The sequence below is a fragment of the Nymphaea colorata genome, chromosome 4 (genome assembly GCF_008831285.2).
Source record: "Nymphaea colorata isolate Beijing-Zhang1983 chromosome 4, ASM883128v2, whole genome shotgun sequence".
In the NCBI taxonomy this organism is placed as follows: Eukaryota; Viridiplantae; Streptophyta; class Magnoliopsida; order Nymphaeales; family Nymphaeaceae; genus Nymphaea; species Nymphaea colorata.
This window is the reverse complement of record NC_045141.1, coordinates 26427042-26451551: the sequence shown is the minus strand read 5'-3', so window position 1 is coordinate 26451551 and position 24510 is coordinate 26427042. Positions and strand designations below refer to the sequence as shown.

Below are 24510 nucleotides of genomic sequence, written 5' to 3'. Positions count from 1 at the left end.
GAACATGGTCTGTTTGTTGATACAGGAGGCATATCAATAGCATCTCTTAAAGAACCAGGTAAAAAAGAAAAAGTAGAGAAACAGTGAAGAAGACCAAGAGAAAATGGGAGAAATTCAAGTAAAATCAGAAGTGAAAGATTCAGTTACACACGAAAAATGATAACAGTTGTTCCATACCAAGCCATTGACAAAGTCGCGGAAAAAATGCATGAACATAGCCAGGTAAACAAAAACCCACAAATAAAAAGAAAAACAACCTCAAAGGTAAAACTGCCAGGGTGATGAGAACCCGATGATAGAGATGGGGGTCCTTTGCTGCCCCTCCGTGAGACACTTCAACATATGAATATTTGCGAAGTCGAATGGGCGTCATTTTTCGTATGTTATGAAATGAAAGGTGTCAATGGTTTCTGGACTTCCACTCTGAAATTGCAGAAGAGAGAGCACGGTTAGGAACGAGATTCTTATTCGGCAACGGCAAATTTGTCATTGGTGATGTGTCTTGGTTGCTAAGCCATCTCTCTATGGCTCTCCGCTCATATGTGTAGCCATCCGGTGCAACCCATGGGTCTTCCATTACATCCTGCATTCAACATCAAAATTTTATGTTTTATGAAGATGATGCGAAAGAGAAAAAAGGAAACCGAGGAAACTCATCGAAGCATGTTCATGGTTACACGCACATGCATATTCATGTGTCCATACACCAAAAATGCACAATCAACTGGTGCATTTTGAACAAACAAATGATAAAGACGTTGAAACCGAACCAGCGATAGCAAGAGGAAGGCTCTAACCTGAAGTATGGGACACAGGAAATGACTTGGAGGACCAAGTGCGTTGGGATTTGAGGATTTCTCTCCATCAGCGAACTCCTTCAATTTCATCAGCACAGGAAGAATATCTTCCTTTAAATCTGGCCGATCCTTATGTCTGAATTCAGCACAGCGCAGCCCCAGATATGCCAGCTCCTTGGATTCTTTAATGGGCCATGTCCCTGCACTCGCATCCAAAATTTCTTCCAGGCGGTCTTCTTCTATTGCCTTCTCGACAAAGTGGGCCAGCCCCATTGGAGGCCGCCCAGTCAACAATTGCAAAACAACAATGCCAAAGGCAAATACATCTGACTTAGGGGAGACTAGACCAGTTCTTTGATACTCTGGATCAACATAACAAAAAGTGCCAACAAGTCCAGTATTTTTGTAGACCGTAGCCATGGTGGAATGATCTGTTGGAATGAGCGTACAGAGACCCACGTCTCCAATCTTACTAACAAAGTTGTGATCGAGCAGAATGTTTGCAGGTTTTAGATCACGATGAACCACTGGACGTGGCTTTGAACTATGCAAAAAAAGTAGGGCAGAGGCCACCTCCCAAGCTATTCGAAAACGATCAAACCATGAAATTGGTGGAGTATCATTTTTTCTGCGTAGTCTGTCATCCAAGCTGCCATTTTCCATATACTCATAAACCAAGCAACCATGCTCAGGACAGGCACCAATAAGCATCAGCAAATGGGGATGCCGGATTCTGTTCAGTATCTCAAGCTGAAACATCCACAAAACTGTATTTCAGGAAAAACTCAGATTCCTTTTCATAAATAAAATTCACTTCTAAATTTCCCTAAATAAACAAATGGGAAATTCCCAATGACTAACCAAAAGTTAGGCACTAGGCCCAAAACATGAGATTTCTGAAATGAATTTCCCAAGAAGGTGAGGTTCTTCGTGATTGACAGTGCTCCACTGTCAAAGCTGTGGACTCCCTTGTGGGATTACTGAACCCACATCAGGTTTAGTTTGAGTTGGTGTGACATGGCAGGATGCCATGCGGTCACCAAGAGAAACATGTTGAATTAACTGAATTAGTGGCTGCTCTTAAAAATGAAATCAGCCAGCTGCTAGATAGCATGTCTGATCTCATTCTTATTACTATTGTTATTATAATTCGAATTATTATTGATTATTTCATATTTGGTTATCATAATCATTAGTATCATTTTCCCTTTTCTTCCCAGCAGCTTTAAAACTCAAAATAGTCACAAAAAACGCATTTTTTAGCGTTTTGTTTCCTTTTATTCATTTTTTGAAAGCAAGACGGTTTTTTTTTTCATTTTCTAATTTTTATTTGTTACAAATCTACTTATTTTTTTATATTCGTATTATCAATTTCTCAGTTATTTTATTTTTTCCTCATTTTTAGTTTTTAAAAAATTTAAAAGGTTACCATATTTTTTCCTTTTTTTTCAAGCTTAGCGTATTATATCCGAGAATAACCTCACCGTTTAAAACCTGAGAAAATTTTTTGTGACTATGTTTAAAAGTCACAATCTGCTCACTACTTGGAATGTCATAATCATACCTCACGTAGGAATTGCTTGTCTTTCTGGATGCCAATTGCTTTCAACACTTTCACAGCCACTGTGATATGACGCAAAGTGCACTTGTAAACAGATCCAAAGGCCCCCTCTCCAACCCTAAGTGTGTCGGAGAATGACGAAGTTGCGGAACTTATTTCTTCCCATCCAAATTTCTCAAACTGGTTATCCAAGTAAGCACATGCATTTTCCAGCTTATGTTTCTCCTTGGCTTTGTATGATGCTATAACTACAGCCTCTTTCTTCGGAACGAGCTCGCTTTCTAAGCATACCTTCACAAATTCAGCTTCCTCGTCAGCAGCTTCATGTTTTTTCTTCTCATATTTTAGAAGTTCTCTAGCTTTATCTTCTGTAGTCACCAATTCAAGCTCATCTTTGTGATTGCTGAGCTCAGATATCTAAGTAAAAGCAACCGGTACAGAAGATAAGTGAAAATAAGTTGCAGGGGCCAGAAATAAATGCTGTGGAAATAGGCTCATGAGGGACCACCCCACAAGATAAAGGTCAGAAATACACATGATAAACAACTTTCAGTTGCCTTTGTCATAACCATAATACAAATGAGTTGATACCCCCAAATACAAGGTTGAGCATAGGAAATACACTACACATCCATAAATAGAAGAACTCATGTGCATTAGGTTCAATAGAAAGTTTTTGCATATGTGAACATCTATCAGCTTCGTAAACTAGACATTTTGCATTTTTATTGTCATAAACGTTTGTTGGAAGAAATTCAGAGATCTAGAATGTGGTTTGCAACAAAGAATGTCCAACAAATAAACTGAATACATTAGGGAAAACATCTTTAATAATGCAATTCGGATTACCTTGCTGGAAGTATCAGATTGCTCCTGGACCAGCTTAAACATTTCTTGGACATGATGAAGCTCAAACCTTATTTTTTCCAGCTCACCACTTATCTGCAAAGGACATTACAGATTCATTACATGCCACCAATTACAGATTACATCCTAAAGAACATGCATAGTAAGGAACTTATTTTTGTCTTGACATGCAGGGATTACCACCTCGTTGTTTGAGAATGATGAATCTGTTGGGCCATCTGATAAAGAAGTCTGACTGGGAGCCCCAGAATGGTTACTTGCTTGGCAATTTTTTTTATCGGATGCCCCACTGCTCTCCTCATGCACTTCTGCATGAGCAGAACCAGTAGAGGCAAATGTCCCCTCATCATGGATTTGTGAGGTCCTAGAATGGGCCATATGAATGGCGCTAGCTATCCCACTGTTATTATATTGATTCACAGTCAAAAGAGCCTTATATCGCTGATCCACTAAAGATTGAGCATGCAACTGAGATTTGGATAGGACTGCATCTGAATAACCTGGTGTCGTAATAATTCACACATATAAACTATTATAGAGATGTCAAAATGTTCCTGCAAAAAAAAAAGGTGCAACTGCATCTATGACAACAGTATGCAGATGTGGGATATGCCTGCCTGCCTGGGATAGTACATCCTTTCTCAAATATAGGATGTAGAGATATGCCATATGCACAATGCTCAGTAAAGCATGAAGGCAAGCTCAACTGGAAGCTTCTGAGCAGTAATAGATGGTCATAACTGGAAAACATTGTACAGCAATCAAACGCAATACCAAAGTTCATAACAAAGTTTGGAAAGAAAAGAACACAAACATGCAAGTTAAGCAATCACAGTCAGAAACAGGAACGGATAAAATCAATGAACACATGTTGATGCTGATGAAGGCTATTGACATTGGGAAGTATCTTAATGGTGCCTGAGAACTGAGTCACGTTGATGCAGGAAGCACACACAAAGTAAAGTGAATGTGACAGGGTAATATTATGTCTTCAAAAAAAATCGGCGCTGTAACTGGAAGAGCTTCAATACCCCTTCCATCAGGTCATTTCAATATAACTTGTGTTGACGGATCTTGATGTATGGGTCCGAGTCTGGACTCGATCCATTATGTCCTTGTTTGGGCATACTTATATCATTGTAAACCCTAATCTTGAAGGTTAATGAAGAATTAAGAGAGAGAGAGTGTCTGGCTACTAGTGGGCACCGACCTCCTCACCCGTGGTTTTTTCTCCCTCTTGTTGAGAGTTTTCCACGTTACATCAGTTGTTCTTTACGCTTTTACTTCTCAACATGGTATCAGAGTTGTGAAGTTCTGGTGTTACTGGTTTGTCTTTTGCTTGTGTTCGTGTTGGAGGAGGACTGTTCCTGGCACTGTTCATCGCCCAACACTGTTCATCGCCCGGCACTGTTCATCGCCAGGTACTGTTCATCACCCGACTCTGATGGGTTCCTTCCTGCGCCCGACGCCTCGCCCAGCGTCGCCTGATGCCCCCGACGCCCCGTCAAGCATCGCCCTGCTTCTGCCGCCGTGAGGTTCCCGGCGTCTCTCCTCTGCATCTTCCAGCGACCTGGTTCCGCCCCTTTTTCTACCGTTGTGTCTCTACCGCCGTGAGGGTCTGGCGTTCCCCTCTGCATCGTCTGCTACCTTCATCGTGGTGTTCCTGCCGCTTACTCGCAGTAGCTCCCTGCTGCTTCTGTCTATCTGTCCACTGCTTCTCTTCTCGACTCCCATCGTCTTCTCCCTTCTCCATCTGCCCTGGCTGCCCGACTCTGCCTTGCATACTGCCGTGAGCTCTGGTGTCCTTCCGCTTCTGGATCGCTGCCCTGCGTTTAGTCACTCACGGTGTGCTGTTGCTGTCCAGCATTGTTTGTTGTTGGTGTTCTGCCACTGCTCGCTGTTGTTGTTCCTTTTTTTGCTCTCTTTGTAGGGCTGGTCTCTAATTATGGCAGCATCTTCCTCGTCCACCGTCAACACTGATCAATCTGAAATTGGGGCTTATAGAATTGAGAATGTTCCCGTTCAAGTCACCACTATTCGCCTTACCAAGGAGAATTATCTACGATAGTCTGCTGCAATCACTATGGGGATCGCTGGTCGCGGACGAATTGCCTATGTGAATGGTAGAAAGGTCGAACCTGTTGTGGATAGTATGGCTTGGGATACATGGTTTCTTGAGGACAACCAGGTAAAAACTTGGATTGTTAATTCAGTGTCTTCAGATATTCAACCCCTTATTCTTCGTAAGAAGACTGTGAGGGATATGTGGATTATTTTGGAGCAGATGTATGGTCAAAAGAAAAGAAAGGTTTGTGTATATCAACTAATGAAGGACGTGTATGCTCTGCGACAAGGGGATCTCTCGATCGCAGATTTCTACGCAGCATTAAAATCTAAGTGGGAGGATCTTGACTACCATTCTGATCTTACATGGAGTTCTCCTCAAGACCAGATGCAGGATATGGCCAAGGAGTGGGAGAATAGGGTATTCCTTTTCTTAGCTGGACTGAACGATGAGTTTGAAAATATAAGGAGTCAGATTCTTAACTCTGAGGAATCCTTCAGTATTGAAGATGTTTATTCTCGGGTTGAAGCTGAAGAGCAGAGGAGACTGATCACAAGTGGGAGAAAGGAGGATCCCATGTCTCACAATGAACGGTCTGCCTTCGTTAGCCGTGTCTCTGTGGGAACTACCCATTCTTCCCGTAAATGTACTCACTGCAAGAAACTTGGTCATACTATGGACTTTTGTTGGGACATGCATCCAGAGAAGAAGAATAGTAGGGGGCGGCCTTCTAGTGGGAAGAAGCCTATGTCGAATGCAACGAATTCTAGTGATGGAAAAGTTTCTATTTCTGCAGAACAGATTCGTGAGTTACGCGCATATTTGAGCCAGATTGATGTTGGTCAGGCAAACACGTTAGATGAGGTGAATCTCAATCAGGCACTGGCTGTTTCAGGTGAACAAGGTACTTCATGCATGGGAGAGTGGATTGTGGATAGCGGTGCCACTCATCACATGACTGGCAACCCCAAACTCTTTCATGTCTACAAGCTATCATCGGGGAAGGAACGTGTGTCCCTTGCCGATGGCTCCTTTACCTCTGTGGCAAGGAAAGGGAGTCTCTCTTTGTTGAACAATTTTTTAGTGCATGGTGCATTGCATGTTCCCCATCTTCCCTTAAATCTTTTATCTGTGAGCAAGATTACCAAGGAACTCAACTGTGAACTTATATTTTCTGAAAAACGTTGTGTTTTGCCGGACTTGGTGACAGGGAAGAAGATTGGGATTGGTTTGGTGTCTGATGGGTTATATCAGTTTCCTATACGCGTTGCCACAACCCTTATGTCAGCAGTCAGCAGGACTGAGAAAAAAAAGGAAGAGTGTCGTCAGTTGTTTTTATATTGGCATGAACGCCTTGGTCATCTCCCTTTTGGAATTTTGAAACAATTGTTCCCTGAATTATGTTCCAGTTTAAACATTTCCATGTTATCTTGTGATGTGTGTCAGTTTGCGAAGCATGTTAGAGCTTCGTATCCAATTTCAAATAGTCGTGCTAATAAAGCTTTCTCCTTGATTCATTCTGATGTGTGGGGGCCTTCAGGTATTCATTCTCGTGGTGGTTTTCAGTATTTTATGACTTTCATAGATGACTATTCCAGATGTACTTTTGTTTATCTGTTGAAAGACCGTAGCGAAGTGCCTCATATTATAGAAACCTTCATCCTCCTAGTGGAAAACCAGTATGGTGAGTCTGTCAAGACATTCCGGTCGGATAATGCTCGTGAGTATATGTGTCTCACTGTCGAGGAATTCCTTCGAAAGAGGGGGATTGTTCATGAGACGTCTTGTAGTTATACTCCTCCTCAAAATGGAGTTGCTGAGAGAAAAAACCGTCAGTTACTAAATGCCACCAGAGTTTTACTATTTCAAAGGAATCTTCCAAAATATTATTGGGGAGATGCAGTCATTACTAGTGCCTATTTGATTAATCGCATGCCTAGTAGAGTGCTAAATGGTCGTACACCTTACTCCATGCTTCCAGGGAGTAGCCGACCTTTCTACCTCCCTCCTCGAGTCTTTGGATGTGTGTGTTTCATTCATAATCACAGCCCGCATGTAAAAAAAACTTGACCCCAAATCAATTAAGGGAATATTTCTTGGGTATTCTCCTACTCAAAAGGGGTATAAATGTCTAGATCCCACCACTGGTCGTGTTCACGTTACCAAGGATGTCACATTCTTGGAACATGTCTCTTATTTTGGTGAGAATTCTCTTCAGGGGGAGAAGTCAATGTCTAAGGAAGAGTATTCTTCAAGTCAGGACATTCAGTTTACAGATTTTCTGGATTACAGGCGTGAAGAGAATCCATCCGTCGATGTGCTTGGAAAAGAAGGAGATGGGACGTCTATTGAGGTACATGAACAGGGGGAGAAGAGAGAGTGTCCTATGGAGACAGAGAAAGAATGCAATCATTTGTTCGGGCAGGTGTATTCTAGGAGGAGAGTTTGTACTGACAAGGTGATTGATAGTGAGAAGCCTACTCTGAATCCCAATTCTACTTCTTCCTTGGATGACCCAAGTCGTGTTCAGAAGCAACCTGTTGAGAGAGGGAGTCAGACAGAAAATGAAAAGGAGGATCTTCCCATTGCCCTGAGAAAGGGTGTCAGGTCATGTACCCAACACCCTATTGGTAACTTTGCATCTTATTCTAGATTGAGCACTGACTACAAATGTTTTGTATCATCCTTGTTTGTGGCTATGATTCCCAGGAGTGTTACAGAGGCTCAGAGTGACCCCAAGTGGACTCATGCCATGCAAGAAGAGATGGAGGCCTTAGACAAAAATCAGACATGGGAGGTGGTAGAGATTCCTGAAGCGGCTCATTTGGTGGGGTCATAGTGGGTCTACACCATTAAGTACAAACCAGATGGGAACATTGAGAGGTTCAAAGCACGTCTGGTGGCCAAGGGGTTCAGTCAGAAATATGGGATCGACTACTTAAAGACGTTTGCCCTAGTTGCGAAGATGAAGACTGTTAGAGTTATTATTTCTTTGGCAGTACTGAAGGGTTGGGAGATGTGCCAACTCGATGTTAAAAATGTCTTTCTCAACGGAGATCTCGAAGAGGAAGTATATATGTGTATGCCCCTGGGTTTTGAGAAACTTGAAAAATGTTGTAAACTGAAGAAGGCTTTGTATGGGCTCAAACAGTCTCCCCGAGCATGATTTGAACGTCTCAGACTTGTTATGAAGAAGCATGGTTACAAACAAGGAAATGGAGATCATACTTTCTTTGTGAAGAGGATAGAGGGTAAAGTTACTCTACTGCTGGTTTATGCTGGTTTATGTTGATGATATGATTGTTACAGGTGATGATGAAAAAGAGATAGCAAGATTAAAGGGTTTACTATCGGCTGAATTTGATCTCAAGGATCTTGGCAAGCTGAAGTATTTCCTTGGTATTGAAATTGCCAGATCAGGTACAACTCTTGTGCTTAATCAAAGGAAGTATACCTTGGATTTACTAAAGGAGATAGGAAAACTGGGATGCAGACCAGCGTCTACTCCTCTGGATGCTGGGCACAAACTCGGTAGCAAGGATGGAGAACTTTTGTGTGAAGAAGCTAAAGAGAGATATCAACGGCTAGTTGGTAAATTGATATACCTCACTCTGACTAGACCAGATATCACCTTTGCTGTAAATGTGATGAGCCAGTTTATGCATGCACTTACGGAAGTGCACTTGAAAGTTGTAGATAGAATCATGTGCTACTTGAAGAAGAATCTTGGCAAGGGACTTCTATATGTGAAACAGAGATCTATAGAAATTGAAGGGTATTCTGATGCAGACTGGGCAGGCTGTGTTGACACCAGAAGATCTACGTCAGGGTACTGCGTTTACTTGGGAGGAAATCTAGTTGTTTGGAGAAGCAAGAGACAAGATGTTTGCTCCCGCTCAAGTGCAGAGGCTAAATATAGGGCAGTTGCTACTGGAGTATCAGAGTTGTTGTGGCTAAAGATCTTGCTTACTGATATTGGGATAGAGATTGAAGGGCCTAAGAGGATGTATTGTGACAACAAGTCTGCTATTAACTTGGCTAACAATCCAGTGCTCCATGATCGAACAAAGCATGTTGAGATTGGCCGTCACTTTATCAGAGAAAAAATTGATGTCAGGGAATTAACATTACCATACATGAAGTCTGAAGACCAAACTGTTGATATTCTAACTAAAGCTTTACATGTAACTCCATTTGAGAGAAATGTATCCAGGTTGGGCATGTTTGATATGTATGCCCAACTTGAGGGAGAGTGTTGACGGATCTTGATGTATGGGTCCGGGTCTGGACCCGATCCATTATGTCCTTGTTTGGGCATACTTATACCATTGTAAACCCTAATCTTGAAGGTTAATGAAGAATTAAGAGAGAGTGTGTCTGGCTGCTAGTGGGCACCGACCTCCTCACCCGTGGTTTTTTCTCCCTCTTGTTGAGGGTTTTCCACGTTACATCAGTTGTTCTTTACGCTTTTACTTCTCAACAACTTGTAGAATCCTTTCCATGTAAATTTCTCATTTTATCAAAAGTGCCATATTCTTATTTTTTGAGGATGAACCTGCATTTTTCCCTTCCAAGATACGAATACTGTCTCATGAAGCTTGTTTTTAGTTGGCATTATCTTGGTGATGCCCCATTCTTTTCTCGTTTCCTGTCACTCATATGCATTAAAATTTTAAAATCATTGCCACAAAAAAACACGAAAAAGATATGATAAATTTAAAATTGTTGTCTTGACATGCTTCTTTATTTCAAGACCTTTCTAAAAGCCAATATAATACTGAGAAATTGCACATGTTCAGAAAAGAAGTGGAAATATCATATTTTATCATCGTATATCTCAAAAAAAAAAACTTCCATTTTTCATATTTTTGATGTTTAATACATATATGCAATTAAACAGTGACATTTACCTAATAAAAATAAAACTTTTAACATAACATTTGATTCCTGCTCATCATGATTAGCAGAACAGTCACAAATAACGTTTCAGAGTTTTAAACGGCGATGTTTTTTCAGATATAGTACAGGGAGCTTGGAAAAAAGGGGGATAAATGAGAAAAATATGCTAATTTTTTAAAAATTAAAAAAAAACTAAAAATGAGGGAAAATAAAATAAGTGACAAAAAATAACATAAACATAAAAAAACAAGTACATTTGCAAAAAATAAAAAACAGAAAATGAAAAAAATTATGTGGCATTAAAAAATGAAAAAAATGAAAAAAAACGTGTTTTGTTTGTTTTTAACGTTTTTTTAGTTTTAAACGGCAATTTTATTTATCGTGTTTTTTTCTCATTGTTTTCGAAAAAACACTTTTTTTGTGACTGTGATTAGCAATATGATGAAGATATTCATTGTTTAATAACTTAATTACATTCAAAACTGTAGACATCGTTTAACACAGCCATGTCCATGTTCTTTTCTACAAGTCAAAACCAACATATTAGGAAGAGGAAATACAAGGAAGATTGCCTTAACATTCTCAATCACAACCAAATGCTCTATGAAGTTTGATTCCATGCCTGACCAATTCCAACATCTGGGACAAAAACAAACATGAAAGATATCTAAAATTTTTTATTTCTCTGCCTCCTGCACCCTAAACTCTTTGCAAAATTGGAATTGTAACAACTTGACCCACTTCCACATTGAGCATGAGCTTCTAGTTTGACAGATCCCAACCTAATCCCTTAGCAGCTCTGTTTTCAGCCTCAGAAAAGCTAGGAATCAAGACAATCAATTACTTAACTTCTTTTATAAATCCTTGACAACTAAACTATTGAAGGGTTACAATCTATCCCCCTTAACGCACACATATCCATCATGTTGGACCGTAGGTACAAGTATTGAACTGTACTCTGATGCCAATTGTAATTGTGCCCTGATACTAATTGTAACAACCCAACCCATCCCACACTAGGTTCATGCTCCTACTTTGGCAGATCTCAACTCATCCCCTAGTAGCTTGGGTTCCAGCATTGAAAAGGTTAAGGACTAGGGCAATCAATTATTTAAACAACCCTCTTTATAAGTCTATGAAATTCTCCAATAATCTTCAGTGTTAGGCTAAATTCTCAAGGTATTGCCAAAATTCACTGTCAACAAAGATGGAAGCGCACCATGAGCTATGTGGATGGAATTTTTAACCCAGTTTCACAAATCTAAGCTAGCACTAGATGTCACTTAAAAGCAAGAGAGAATGCGACTTGAGCAGTCACATGTGTAGTACCAAGAATTCAAGAAAAGAAACTACTAAAATTCTATGTGTGTGTGTGTGTGAGTGTGTGTGTGCGGAGAGAGAGTAAATATGTATATGTGTAACACCACAAGCATGTGCTATTGGATAAACAAAAGCGACTGAATCATGTGCAGACCAACAAATCCCCAATAAAGAATAGTTATGGTCTCTCAGTGTGACATCAAATTGCAGTATTAAAAAAAAAGAACCAGGAGAACATTACCAATTAAAGGAAGCAAGAAAAGAAACCAAAAAAACTGTATTTAAGACTTTTATTCTAATTTATGTAGGGCCAATCTACACATTCGTACATTCATGCAAACAAGGTTACCTGTCTGTGCGGCAGAAGCATAACCAGAGAAACTGTTGAAGGAGACACTTGGCCGATCTTTATCAAATTCAGCAACTTTATTTATTGGTAGACTAGCTGTCTGCACTTTCAACAGCTTTCCTTTTGATACAAAATAGACAAAGCAGAAGTGTGGCTCCCAATCCAAATCTGTTGTGGGTACTTCACTTTCAATGAATTTCCTTCAAGTAAAAATTACAGGTTTTTGGTTTATGACTAAGATCAATAACATGCCCTGCTGAAAAAATGTACGGCTGGTGCATAGAAGACAAATATAGAAATTAAGGATGATATATTACTTTATGTTTGGCACCCAGCTAAAAGTTTTAAACTGTAAAAACTGAAAAACAGATCGTGCTTACATTACAGAGACTTGAAAATTGCAATATGCAAATGTAAAGTGTAGCCACAATGCAGTCAGGTGGAGAATAGTTATAGCTTGACCAAACTAGCCTGCACTGTCTCTTTCAGGCCACAACCATTTTCTTAGAAAAAACGTTCTATGATTTCTCTGCTAATACAAACCCATGATTCTAGATATATTAATGTTGGGATTTCATAGCAGATAATTTATAAAGTCAAGGATCTCCAGCTGTTAATAATTTATAAGTCTTGGATCTCCAGCTGTTGATCAGTAATCAAATAACATAGTGGTATCTGAAGTTCCTCAGACATGAACAGTTTTTTGACAGTGACACCGAGTTTTATTAGTAAATGTGAACACTAAACATGTAAAGGAACCAACAGCTCGGTCCTCTGGTTTCCTATTTAAAAGCATAGTCACAAAAAACACGTTAAAAACATGAAAAATAATTCAGCAGAAAAACGGGTAACAAACAAGTTGTTAAAGATACAAAAAGGGGTTTTCTGAAATATTAGGAAGTTAGGGAGGATCTCTTTAAATGTTTTGTTATTTTTAGTGGACTTCTCTTGTAATTTTCCCTAACCCTAATCTCTTAATAGAGATTAGGGTCACATAATGAACTTCAACTTTTTGCCGCCTCTCTCTCTCTCTCGCAACATGGTATCAGAGCGGGTGTGGGTGTCGACGGCAGGGTGCGCTTTCCGGTGACCTTCTCTGGCGACCATCTTCTCCGGCGACAATCTTTCCGGCGAACAGCCAAGTGAGTTCCTTTCTTTTTCGTCCTCTCTCTTGTCATCGCTACTCCTTATTCCCTCTTATCACCCAATAAGGAGACAGTGAGGGAATAGGGGTTGGGCGTGCCGTGTGAAGGAGGACCTGATCACGCCTATGTGGAAGGCGTGATCAGATCCTCATATTGGTCGTATGAAGCAGACTATTGTGGATGTAGCGTGACGTGTGACGCTGTGGTTTGTGATGATCGTAAATACAATTTCGGTAAAGTCAGGCTGCGTGAGGTGTTGTGGATGCTTTGTGGAGTCTATATGCTGCTTATAAATTCAGTTTTTTTAATATGATCAGAATTTTTCTATAGATCGTGGATACAAATTCAGTAAAGTAAGGCTGCGTGAAGACTGCTGCTGATCCTTAGTACAAGTTTTTGTTTGATTTTGTGGATTTCTTTGACACGTGGACAGGAAGTTTTATGAGAACTAGCTGCTGTTATAAGTGGCAGCAGTCTTCAGTCGTTGGGAGTTCATTCTTGTTTTTTTGTCATCGGCTGAACCAGATCTGAAGTGACAGTAATTTCCTAGCCCTCTTTCTTTAAACGTTTGCGTCAATCTGGTCTTCTTTATTTACTATGGCTGAAAACAGTAAATCTGAAGGGTCTACTGACTACAAGATGGTTGGGAATTCATTCTCTTATGGAACCACGATAAAACTTAATGGCTCAAATTATGAAATATGGTCTAGGGTATTCATAATGTCGGTGGCTGGTCATAGGAAGAAATATATTCTTGAGGAGGATGAACCTATTGAGAAAAAAGGAATATATGCTGCGTGGGATGAAGATAATTATATTGTTATGTCTTGGATTATGAATAGTGTGGAGTCTCATATAGCCCCAACTATTGCAGATTATACCAAGGCCAAGGATATGTGGTCTTTCTTGAGAAAGACATACTCGCATGCCACTAATGTAATCAAAATCCTACAACTAGAAGAGGAGTTATGTAACATTCGACAAGGGGATCAGGACCTATCCCAATATTTTGCTACTTTGATTGCTGCATATGAACGGTTAAAGGCTCTTCATCCACCTTGCCAGCATTGTTATGCATCACACGTTGAGACTGGTATGGTGGCGAAGTTTTTATCTGGCCTATCTTCAGAATACTCTGTGGCAAAGTCTCAAATTCTAACAGGCAGTGAACTTCCAGATTTAGCAGACACGTATAATAGGCTGAGTCGTTTTGCAGCCACTCTTTATCAGACTACGCATGACACACCAGTCTCTGCACTTGTGATATCAGGAGGACGGGGCCCTAGTTCTTTTGGAGGCACTAGGGGACGTGGTACAGGCCGTGGTGCTGGACGTGGCAGATTTCAGTGCTCTTATTGTGGCAAAATTGGTCATCTAGAGTATCGTTGTTGGGACAAACATCCTCACCTCAGGTCTAATGTTTCATCTGGACGTGGAGGAGGTAGAATCACCACAAGCAGAGGTCCTTCTTCATCCCAAGCAACTCATTCAAAGGCAACAATATCTATGGTTGAGTCTTCTACTGATCCTTCTATATCTATGTCATATTCTCTTAACCTAAGTAAGGATGAATATGATCGTGTTCTTGCTCAGAGGCCTGCCTCTACATCTACCTCTACATCTACCAATGCCGCTGTTGTAGATTCAGCTTCTCTGTTGGTGCTCCTACTGCTGATCCAGGTATGACATGGATGATAGACTCGGGCGCTTCTAGACATTGTTGTAATCAACCACAAAATTTTTCATCATTTGTCAGATTTTGTACACCACAGCATGTTAAGCTGGCTGATGGCAAGTTGTCCCCTGTTTTGGGTAGCGGTGATATTTACCTTCCACGTTTAGGCACTATTACACATGTGTTATATGCTCCTCAGTTTCCTGTTAATTTGATATTTGTGAAACAGCTAGCTATCGACTTACAATGTAAAGTCATTTTTGAATCTGACTCTTGTTCTTTTCAGGACTTACCAACTGGGAAGATGATTGGTGGCGGCCATGAGCGTAAGGGCCTTTATTTTTTGTCAATCCCAGTTGATGTTGCTGCTTCTTCAGTCCCTTCCAAGCCTTCTCCCTTCCAATGGCATCTCAGACTGGGTCATCCTTCAGTACCAAAACTTCGTCGCATGTTTCCAGATATTCCTGCATCAGAGTCCTTCTTATGTGATGCCTGCCAGTTGGGCAAGCATACACGGAGCAGCTTTCCTTCGAGTCAGAGTCCTTTTGATCTCATTCATGTGGATGTATGGGGTCCTAGTCGGGTTCCTTTTCGATCATGTTTTCGATATCATCTTGTTCTAGTTGATGATTTTACTAGAGTCAGTTGGGTTTTCTTGTTAAGGGAAAGATCTGAAGTAATTTATCAAGGAAATAAAAACTCAGTTTGGACTCATTGTCAAAAATATTCGCACTGATAATGCTCTTGAATTCAAGTCTTCCATTCTACTTCAGTTTTATGCCGACCATGGAATTCGACCTCAATATACTTGTCCACATACGTCCCAACAGAATGGCGTAGCCGAACGCAAACATCGGCAACTCCTAAACGTAGCTCGTACCCTCATGTTACATTCTCACATGCCTGCCTATTTTTGGGGTGATGTTATTCTTACTGCGTGTTACCTCATTAATAGATTACCCTCTTCCTCCATTCAAGACCGTATTCCAATTCAAATTCTATATCCAGGGCGTTCATTATTTCATTTACCTCCCAAAGTTTTTGGATGCACTTGCTTTGCACATATCCTACCCCCGAACAAAAGCAAACTTGCTGCCCAAGCCATCAAATGTATCTTTATTTGCTATTCAGCCAATCAAAAGGGATACAAATGCTTTGATCCCTTGACCAAGAAAGACATTATCAGTGCGGATGTTACCTTCTTTGAGTCTCGTCCTTATTTCCCTCCGTCAAGTCCCTCTTCATCTGAGATGCATGCACCTATACCTCTTCCTATTCCACCAGTGTCACTTGAGTCATTTCCATCATCTCAACCTAGGTCACATGAACGTTTTCTTGAGCCTCCGTTGGTTTACACTCGTCGTCTAGGTCCCTCTCTCAACCGTCCACCAGCATCGTCTCAAGAGGTAAGCTCTACTGATAAGACTGACTCAGGTTTAAGTGATGACTATTCTGCAGCAGATCTCCCTATTGTTATTCGCAAGGGCAAGCGACAGTGTACCTTACATCCTATATCTAATTCTGTCTCTACTGCTCATCTGAGTACACGCTTAGTACAGTTTGATCAAGCTCTATCTAGTCATGTTATCCCGTCCTCGCACCATCACGCCCTGTTAGATCCACGTTGGCGACAAGCTATGCAGGAGGAAATGGATGCTCTTCTTTCTCGGGAGACTTGGGATTTGGTAGACTCCCCAACACGCTGTGATGTGGTTGGCTCACGATGGGTATTCACCATCAAGTATCATTCTGATGGGTCAGTTGAAAGGTTCAAGGCCCGTCTTGTCGCAAAAGGGTATACTCAGACTTATGGTGTTGACTTCTTTGAGACCTTTTCGCCTGTGGCCCGGTTGGGCACTATTCGCTCGATTATCTCTCTTGATGTCCAACGAGAGTGGCCTCTTTTTCAATTGGATGTAAAAAATGTCTTTCTGTATGGAGACCTTTCTGAAATCGTTTATATGCAGCAACCACCTGGTTTTGAGCGACAAGGGGAGTGTTCCAAGGTATGCAAGTTAAAGAAGGCTATTTATGGACTCAAACAGAGTCCCCGTGCATGGTTCCAAAAGCTTACTGAAGTGTTATCTAAGTGTGGATTTCGCCGATCCCAGCTTGATCACTCATTGTTTATCAAGCGAGGCTCAGCAGGACTTGTGATATTGATTGTCTACGTGGATGATATTGTTCTTACAGGGGAAAATGATCAAGAGATAGCTCAAACAAAGGAGTTTTTACAGCAACACTTTGTTACGAAAGACCTTGGACAACTTCGTTATTTTCTTGGTATTGAGGTGGCTCGTAGTAATAAAGGAGTTGTAGTGTCTCAAATGAAATATGTTCTTGATCTTCTGCAGGAAACGGGACTATTGGGGGCTAAACCTGCCACACTTCCCATGAATCCTCGCATTCATATACATGATGATGACTCAGAGCCGTTTGACTCTAGATCTTACAGATCTCTGATAGGGAAACTGTTATATTTGACTGTCACTCGTCCCGACATTAGCTTTGTTGTGAATAAGTTGAGCCAATTCATGGAAAAACCCCGAAAAGTTCACTGGGATGCAGCTCTAATGATTGTAAGATACTTGAAATCAGCCCTGGGAAAGGGGCTATGGTTCAAGAAAGGAGAATGTGTTGACATCGAGGCGTATAGTGATGCTGATTATGCTGGATCTGTAGATGACATGAAGTCTACTACCGGTTTTTGTGTCTTTGTGGGCGGTAATCTTATTTCCTGGAGGAGCAAGAAGCAGAATGTTGTGGCTCGTTCTAGTGCTAAGTCGGAATATAGGGCTATGGCTCAAACTGCGGTTGAAATGTCGTGGGTTAGATCACTACTTGTAGAGTTGGGTGTCTCAGTGAATCTCCCAATGAAGATGTATTGTGACAACAAGGCAGCTACATATATCGCTAACAATCATGTCTTCCATGAGAGGACTAAACACATTGAAGTGGATTGCCACTATATTCGGGACTTAGTTCAAGGAGGAATTGTTAGCACTATTCATGTCTCCTCAGAAGATCAGGCAGCAGATATTCTCACTAAAGCTCTTCCCATAGGCGATTTCCTGAGATGTTGTAACAAGCTGAGCATGATTGATATATATGCTCCAGCTTGAGGGGGAGTGTTAAAGATACAAAAAGGGGTTTTCTGAAATATTAGGAAGTTAGGGAGGATCTCTTTAAATGTTTTGTTATTTTTAGTGGACTTCTCTTGTAATTTTCCCTAACCCTAATCTCTTAATAGAGATTAGGGTCACGTAATGAACTTCAACTTTTTGCCGCCTCTCTCTCTCTCTCTCGCAACACAAGTCTTTTTGAAACAAACAACAACAAAAAAAACATGAAAAACATGTTTTGTTTCGTTCTTTTCATATTGGGCATTTTTTTAGGTTTCTTAGGTTTTTTCCATCTATTTTTTCCTATTTTTATGTTTTCATGTTTTTTTATATTTTTTACTGCCACATTTTAATTTTCACATTTTACTTTTAAGCTTTAAGTTTTTTATTCTTTAATTGTTTTAAAATTCCCCAAGATTTTCCTTGGAGAAAAACAATTCTGTCGCATTATGCCCCAAAAAAACATCGTTGTTTAAAACCCGTAAATGATATTTGTGCCTGTGCTTAAAACATTAAAATAGCTGTTGACACTTGAAACCTCCTTCATTTCTCTTGATTCTTCTTGCTTTTCTCTCTATTAATGTGCATTATGTCCAAGCTGTGAAGATCCACCTTGTGAACCCTCATTGGTCAAGATACATGGTCTCTACCCTGTAATGCTTCTTCCTGCCCTTTCCTTCTTCATGCATTAAAATTTAAAACGCTTTTTCTTTGACCTCCTGGGAAGTCCTCTAGTTGCATCCTTTTTAAAAAGTACACATTGCCCTATTTTTTGCTAATAAATTAGTTGGGGCCTACCCCCCACGCAGCTTTTGTCCGGAACTATTTCTGATATTTATTCAATTACTCTTTTGCCTTCTTTCCATATGAAGGATGGTAGCATCCTCAAACAAATTAGATGCCATTAATCATGTCCACCTCTAGCCTCACTCAAATCTGAGCAGGCAATCAACTTTTATAACTAACTGTTATTTGACATGTACTACAGGAATACACCTAAAAGCACATGCACAAATGCAACATATGCACAAGCCCTTGGGATAAATACCTTGAGAGAGCATTATGGGGGGAAGAGCCTAAAACAAGCTTATTAATTCCAGATTTAGCAACTTCAGCAGAAATTGCAACCACTACATTATCTGCTTCAATCACCAAAAACTCTGCTTCCACCTACATATCCAGCACGCCTGTAAATTAATTTGCCCATGAACAACAGGCCACACTTTATAAATGAGAAATGTGAGTGAGGAAATAAAGAAAAGAACCCACTGAATATAACAGAGGCTGAAGTTACAGAAAGTTGTCACAGAACGGCTTGCAGATTGATTTCTCATTGACATGGATAGCCTAGCTCAAAATCATCTCTTTCAACTGGAATATAAATATACATTTATATGTATGTACGGGTGTGCATCTGAATGGGTCTATATGTGTGGAGAGAGAGAGAGAGAGAGAGAGAGAGAGAGAAAGAGAACAAGTTGTTTAAATAAATAAATCTGCACACTCTGCAACCCCTTTGGTTCAATACATTAACTTTAAGGTCATGCCCACTTTTCCACAAGATCACTAGCAAGGATTTAAGTCATTTCACTGAAAGTACGCACGAGTATCATTAACAGTAAGATTTCAACCAATTCAAGTTATTATGGTTTAATTTCAGGTCATGCGGAAAAGATAGGAGTGGACCTTACAATAGCTCAACATAAAATGGAAAATCGGATGCATGGGCATACAAGATGTAGTGTTATACATAACTTACAATACAGAGCCGCATCATATGATACATATTGTATCTATTAAGAAGTATAATATGATATGCTACCTATATCTTAAAAGGTGGTCTATCCTATGTGTATGTTATGTATTGTATGATGCATACCGCATATTGTGTGATATGGGATGATACACCCTGGATCCTACAATACAAGATCAACACACGAAAATAGGAGTCTGAGGCCCTCCTTTTAGAATTGTGTTTTTTTCCTCTCCTCATCCATAAACATTTTTAGGAATTGAAGGAGGGGATATTCTTATTGGCTTTAAGGAAAAATCACCGATTTGAGGGACAGATCATCTATTTGAAAAAAGGTCTGGATATGTCCATGAGGATATTCAATTTAAAGAAGAAGATGCAAATGACAATAAGAATGAGAATGAAGATGAAGATGATGAATGGTCATGATGATATTTTCATTTGTATTTGCATTGAACAATTTCATCTTGTGATGCATAATACTTTAAACTTACTTTTTGATGTGTTATAACTTACAAGATTAGATTATGCTATGTTAAATACTTAAATTGATGAATGTTCATAAGCCATATCTGTATCAGCCTATATTTGTGTATGACGTTTTTTATAGAGATACATTTTTCTTGATTTTTCCTATTATTTGCTAATTTTTCTTAACTTTAATTTTTTTTGAAATAAAAAATAAATTTCCAATATGTTGCAATATGTTACGACACGACATATCTATTAGCCTGACCAATATGGATTATGATACACACTTTACAACATTGCCTTTGTGCATAAAAGCATATGCACTTGCATGTAAACTCCATTATCATGCAGCATTGTACACTTCATGAAGATGATTGCTACAAGGGTCATCACTTGTCAATGTTATTCTAAGAAATTTTGCAGCAAAGTTCTTACCCAGAGTACCTCTTAAGATTGCACAAGGAAATATTGGATCTCAGAAATTTTAAAACTTGAAAATTATTAAAAAGATTAAAAATTGTGAAATAATTGGTTTTCCATCCCTCTTTGAAAAATCAAGACACAATTATAAAAGCTCCTTTGAAACATAAGAAAAACAGGAAGAAGGAATTACTTTCTTAAAGATATGAAAAAACTGAAAAGGGACTTTTTAAAGTCTAAGGTGCATCTCAGACTCTCAGGATAATATCGAGAAGTTTCATTTGTAGTGGCATTTTGTAAATATCATTGTGTGTTTTAACAATATTATCGGCCAAATAGAAAATGGCAATAACGTCGCTAGCTATATTTTCAGAATGCAACATAAGAATCAAAGAGGAACAGCAAAATTTTGTACAACTAAATACATTTCACATCGATAAAAAAAAAGGCAACAATATCGCCATATTTTCATAATATCAGCCACATAAGCATGTCAAAGAAACAGCAAAAAATTTGCACCAAATACATGTCAAAATTCAAATTAATATGTTGTGGATGAATTCATTTGGTGAATAAGAAAGGGAAAGAGAATGAAACCTTCCTCTGGGCACATAGTCGTTCGTAGGGAGCAAGCATCTCGTTTGTCTTTGATTCGACTTCTGCAATATATGCAGAAGCTACATCCTCACGAACTGTAGATAATGGAATCGGTCCCACTATATGTATGGAGAAGGATTAATAACATAGAAAAAGCATGTCAATATCACAAATGAATATAAGATAGCTTCAGTGAAAGCAAATATTCATGATCTTTTCATGATAAGGTACCAACTCAGAAATTTTTCATCTTCCTTCAAATTGTTGTGTATCTATGTGAGCAAGCCTTCATGCAGAATTGTGTCTTACATTTTGCTGACAGATGAAAGATTGAATGGCATCATTTCTCCTATTAGTTTTTCTCTTAGGGGGTGTTTGAGTGACTCAAAAACCTGATTTAGGATGCAAAACCTGCTTTTGCCTCCAAAACTAGGCTTTTGGAGCATTTGGGTACCATCAAAACTGGGTTTAAAGAATACTCAGTTTTGACAAAACCTGGTTTTGTCAAAGGGATTGAAAAACCTGATTCCCTTAGGATATTCAAAAACCAGGTTTTGGGTATGTCGCCCAAATAAAAAAACAATGTTTTTAAAACTCATCAAAAAACTTGGTTTGGGTTCGGTGAGGGTGTCATCTAAATGCCCCTTAAACTATCCCTGTAAATACTAAAAAACGTGAAATGCCAACACCGCATTTTCATAGATAAAGTTGATGCATCAGTCCATGTCTCTATTGGGGTCGTGTGTGTGTATGTGACTGTGTACGTATGTGTATTCTTACGTCTCTTTTCCATTAATTAGCCGTTTGTTCCTCTGTTCCAAGTTTCAATTTGCCAAAAGTTAAAGTATATGCGGCTCTGCTGCAATTCATTCAATACATCTCTGTGAAGTCAAAGTAGAGCTACATGACCTACAAATGCATCAGTAGCTCAAAAATCATAGCTCGTGTATCCTAGTTAAAAAGTCAATATAATCTGAAAAATACTTGGATTCATTTTTAATAAATGGGATGGGAGCCCTCTCTCCCAGCAGGTTGCATCGGAATATAATCTGAACAAGTACTTAAATGTAGAGTTAAACCAGCTAAATCTACACAATTAGATGCTTCTTCAGGATCTTCACAGGTAAAATCTGTTCAAGTAAAAAAAAAAAGAAGAAGTTGATTAATGGTGAAACTAGAGGTACGATGATGGAATGAGCATTACGTTAATATCCATGACAGTAAATAACCAGTTTGATGGTTTCATTTATGTCTGAAACAAGGCACTCGTGATTAAAGGCTGAAAACCCCTCCAGTAAGGCTACCAGCTTACTTAGGCTAGGAACCGCTGTAATTCTTGGTCGTACATGTAGGATCTTGAATACAATTCTTCTACCATCAGAAATGAAGTTCTCCAAAGCCCATCTAAGAGCAAGTTTGCTATCCTTCTTTCCGCTGGCAGCAACAGCTATGGTTGTGGTTGGAGCAGATGGAGACTTCTCTTTCACCAGATTAGACGTCTCCTTTGGCACTTCTGAGCGGAAGAGTTTGAACATTCCTACCTATGGCAGGAAAGAGAAAACGAGAGGGAAATTAATATAGATACAGGATAAATCATTTTGGTAATCCGAGAGGATACATTTCTCCCAGGAGCACAACGGCCATAGGTCTCTCAGATAAAAACTGTAGGGGAATCCAAGGCCTATAGTGTTCACCAATTTTTCTGGTACAATCTACCAATTGGTTTAGAGCCTAAATCTGAAACCTGATTCACTCTCTTAACTGGTATGGACAGATTAGCCCACGATCAGTTGTACGAGTGATAACTAGACAGTGTTCACGAGAAACTCACTTTCTTTTTCTATTGTCGCATCTAGAACCAGTTAAGAGACCACTATCAACCAAAAAGAGAAAAAGAAAATTCAGCCCATATTCTTGGGTTCACGAGATCATGTAAAATTGCATATCGTGAATCAACGATGAAGAAACTAAAAGAAAAAATCACATGCTTGAACTCAAACATTAATCCCAACAGAAAAAAATAGAGAAAGGACGCTGTCCATGGGAAGAATGGTCGTGTCTCTTAGCACCCAAAACCCCTTCAAAACTGATCCGATAACTCAGAGCAGACGAACGTACCATAAAACCACCATTGCAAAGTATGTTACCCGGAAACCATCATTACCGGAGAAAACAAAAAGTCCCGGAAACCCACGAACCACCATTGGTTCAGAAACCGTAAATTCGCTTGAAACATGCATCGAGAAACAAAAAGAATCCATTACCCTCAATCTCTTGTGTCTATGAAGAACAGAAATTCGATCGCGGGAAGAAACTCTTCCTTCCACGCAAGAAACTTGTCTCTTTCCGATCCGAACCTGCTGATCCTGGCCGTCAAGAAACGATGGACCGTCCGAACGAGCATACCAAAAGCCCAGACCAGCATTTCCTTTTCAAGGCAATTGAAACTCATAGTGTTGAAGATGAGGCGAGCACGATCGTCTCTCTGTCTCTCTCTCTCTCTCCTCGTCTGAGAGCTTGCGCTTGATGGCCATTTATTAGGTGGTTGTCAACTGAGGGGCTCCGAGGAGAGAGATATCATACAACCGCGTTCGGCGTCTTTCGCGCTTTTATTTTAAAAGTTATTTTCAACTTCACCTTCAACTTAGAGGAATTTGACAATTGCAACCAGACTTTTCAAGATTGACAAACCTATTCCTCTTATTTTATCAGCTTTTTACTTTTAACTAGAGTTATTTGCGTCAGGCTGACAGCTTCTTTTTTAACCGTAATTGTTTTTCCTTTTTTCTTTTTCTTGATAGAATTTTTCAATAACATTGTGTGCATGCCTCCTAATATGAAGTTGGAAATGTATAAAAACAGATACAATCAAATGCCGAACAAGTTGCCTACAATCCTTAATAGTTGGCTACATTTATTTTGTTACATATATATATTATATATATATATATATATATATATATATATATATATATATATGTGTGTGTGTGTGTGTGTGTGTGTGTGTGTGTGTGTGTCTTAGACATTTGTTTAATAATGAATAAGTTAGAACTAAAACTTACATAGTGAAAAGCAGCAACGATGGAACGGAAAAATATTCTTTTCTTGTAACAGTAGCGTAAGCACCAAAAGCAACGGAGAAAGAAAGCGTTGGAAAAGGGAATGGAATCTAAGTTGATGTTATGGAACTAAGAGTTCAAGATTCTTTAAGAAGGTGCACTTTTAAATGTATAAGAGTAAAATATTTGTCGGGGTCTGAAAATTCCAATGTTTTGGGTTCTTGATAGTATCAGATCTCAAATCTGAGACTATCCGTGTTATATGGGACCAACAGGCAACAGTATCAACAAACATTGGATTTTAGCACCACAAGAAGAAAAAAGATTTTGATATCCTCAGTTTATGAGATTTTCAATGATCTCAAACCCAAAGCTATCAGGAACCAAATATTTTTCAGTTTTAAAAGTCT

General features: G+C 39.5%; 1 protein-coding gene across 2 annotated transcripts; it reads right to left on the bottom strand.

The window, feature by feature from the left end:
- Positions 1 to 99: 99 nt before the first annotated feature.
- Positions 100 to 23588, bottom strand: LOC116252159 (U-box domain-containing protein 35-like). Of its 2 annotated transcripts, none has more exons than XM_031626259.2 (10): positions 23306 to 23588; positions 22354 to 22582; positions 21042 to 21160; positions 18849 to 18970; positions 11859 to 12058; positions 3409 to 3725; positions 3208 to 3300; positions 2362 to 2775; positions 798 to 1547; positions 100 to 583 (listed from the first exon to the last, which is right to left on the bottom strand). In XM_031626259.2, exons 2-10 carry the CDS (start codon positions 22574 to 22576, stop codon positions 401 to 403), a joined length of 2421 nt encoding a protein of 806 aa, XP_031482119.1. In that variant the 5' UTR covers positions 22577 to 22582; positions 23306 to 23588; the 3' UTR covers positions 100 to 400. The 2 variants fall into 2 exon arrangements, with proteins under 2 accessions (XP_031482119.1, XP_031482120.1); XM_031626260.2 differs by having other exon boundaries at positions 22354 to 22578; positions 23306 to 23315.
- Positions 23589 to 24510: the final 922 nt, after the last annotated feature.

What these genes read in the sequence shown, in the direction of transcription:
- LOC116252159 (XM_031626259.2), bottom strand. Translation starts at nt 22,576, where the DNA reads ATGTTCAAACTCTTCCGCTCAGAAGTGCCAAAGGAGACGTCTAATCTG. An exon ending in TACAGCGGTTCCTAGCCTAA is followed by an intron (nt 21,161 to 22,353) that starts GTAAGCTGGTAG and finishes CCATACATATAG; the next exon opens with TGGGACCGATTCCATTATCT. An exon ending in TGCTTCTGCCGCACAGACAG is followed by an intron (nt 3,726 to 11,858) that starts GTAACCTTGTTT and finishes TTACGACACCAG; the next exon opens with GTTATTCAGATGCAGTCCTA.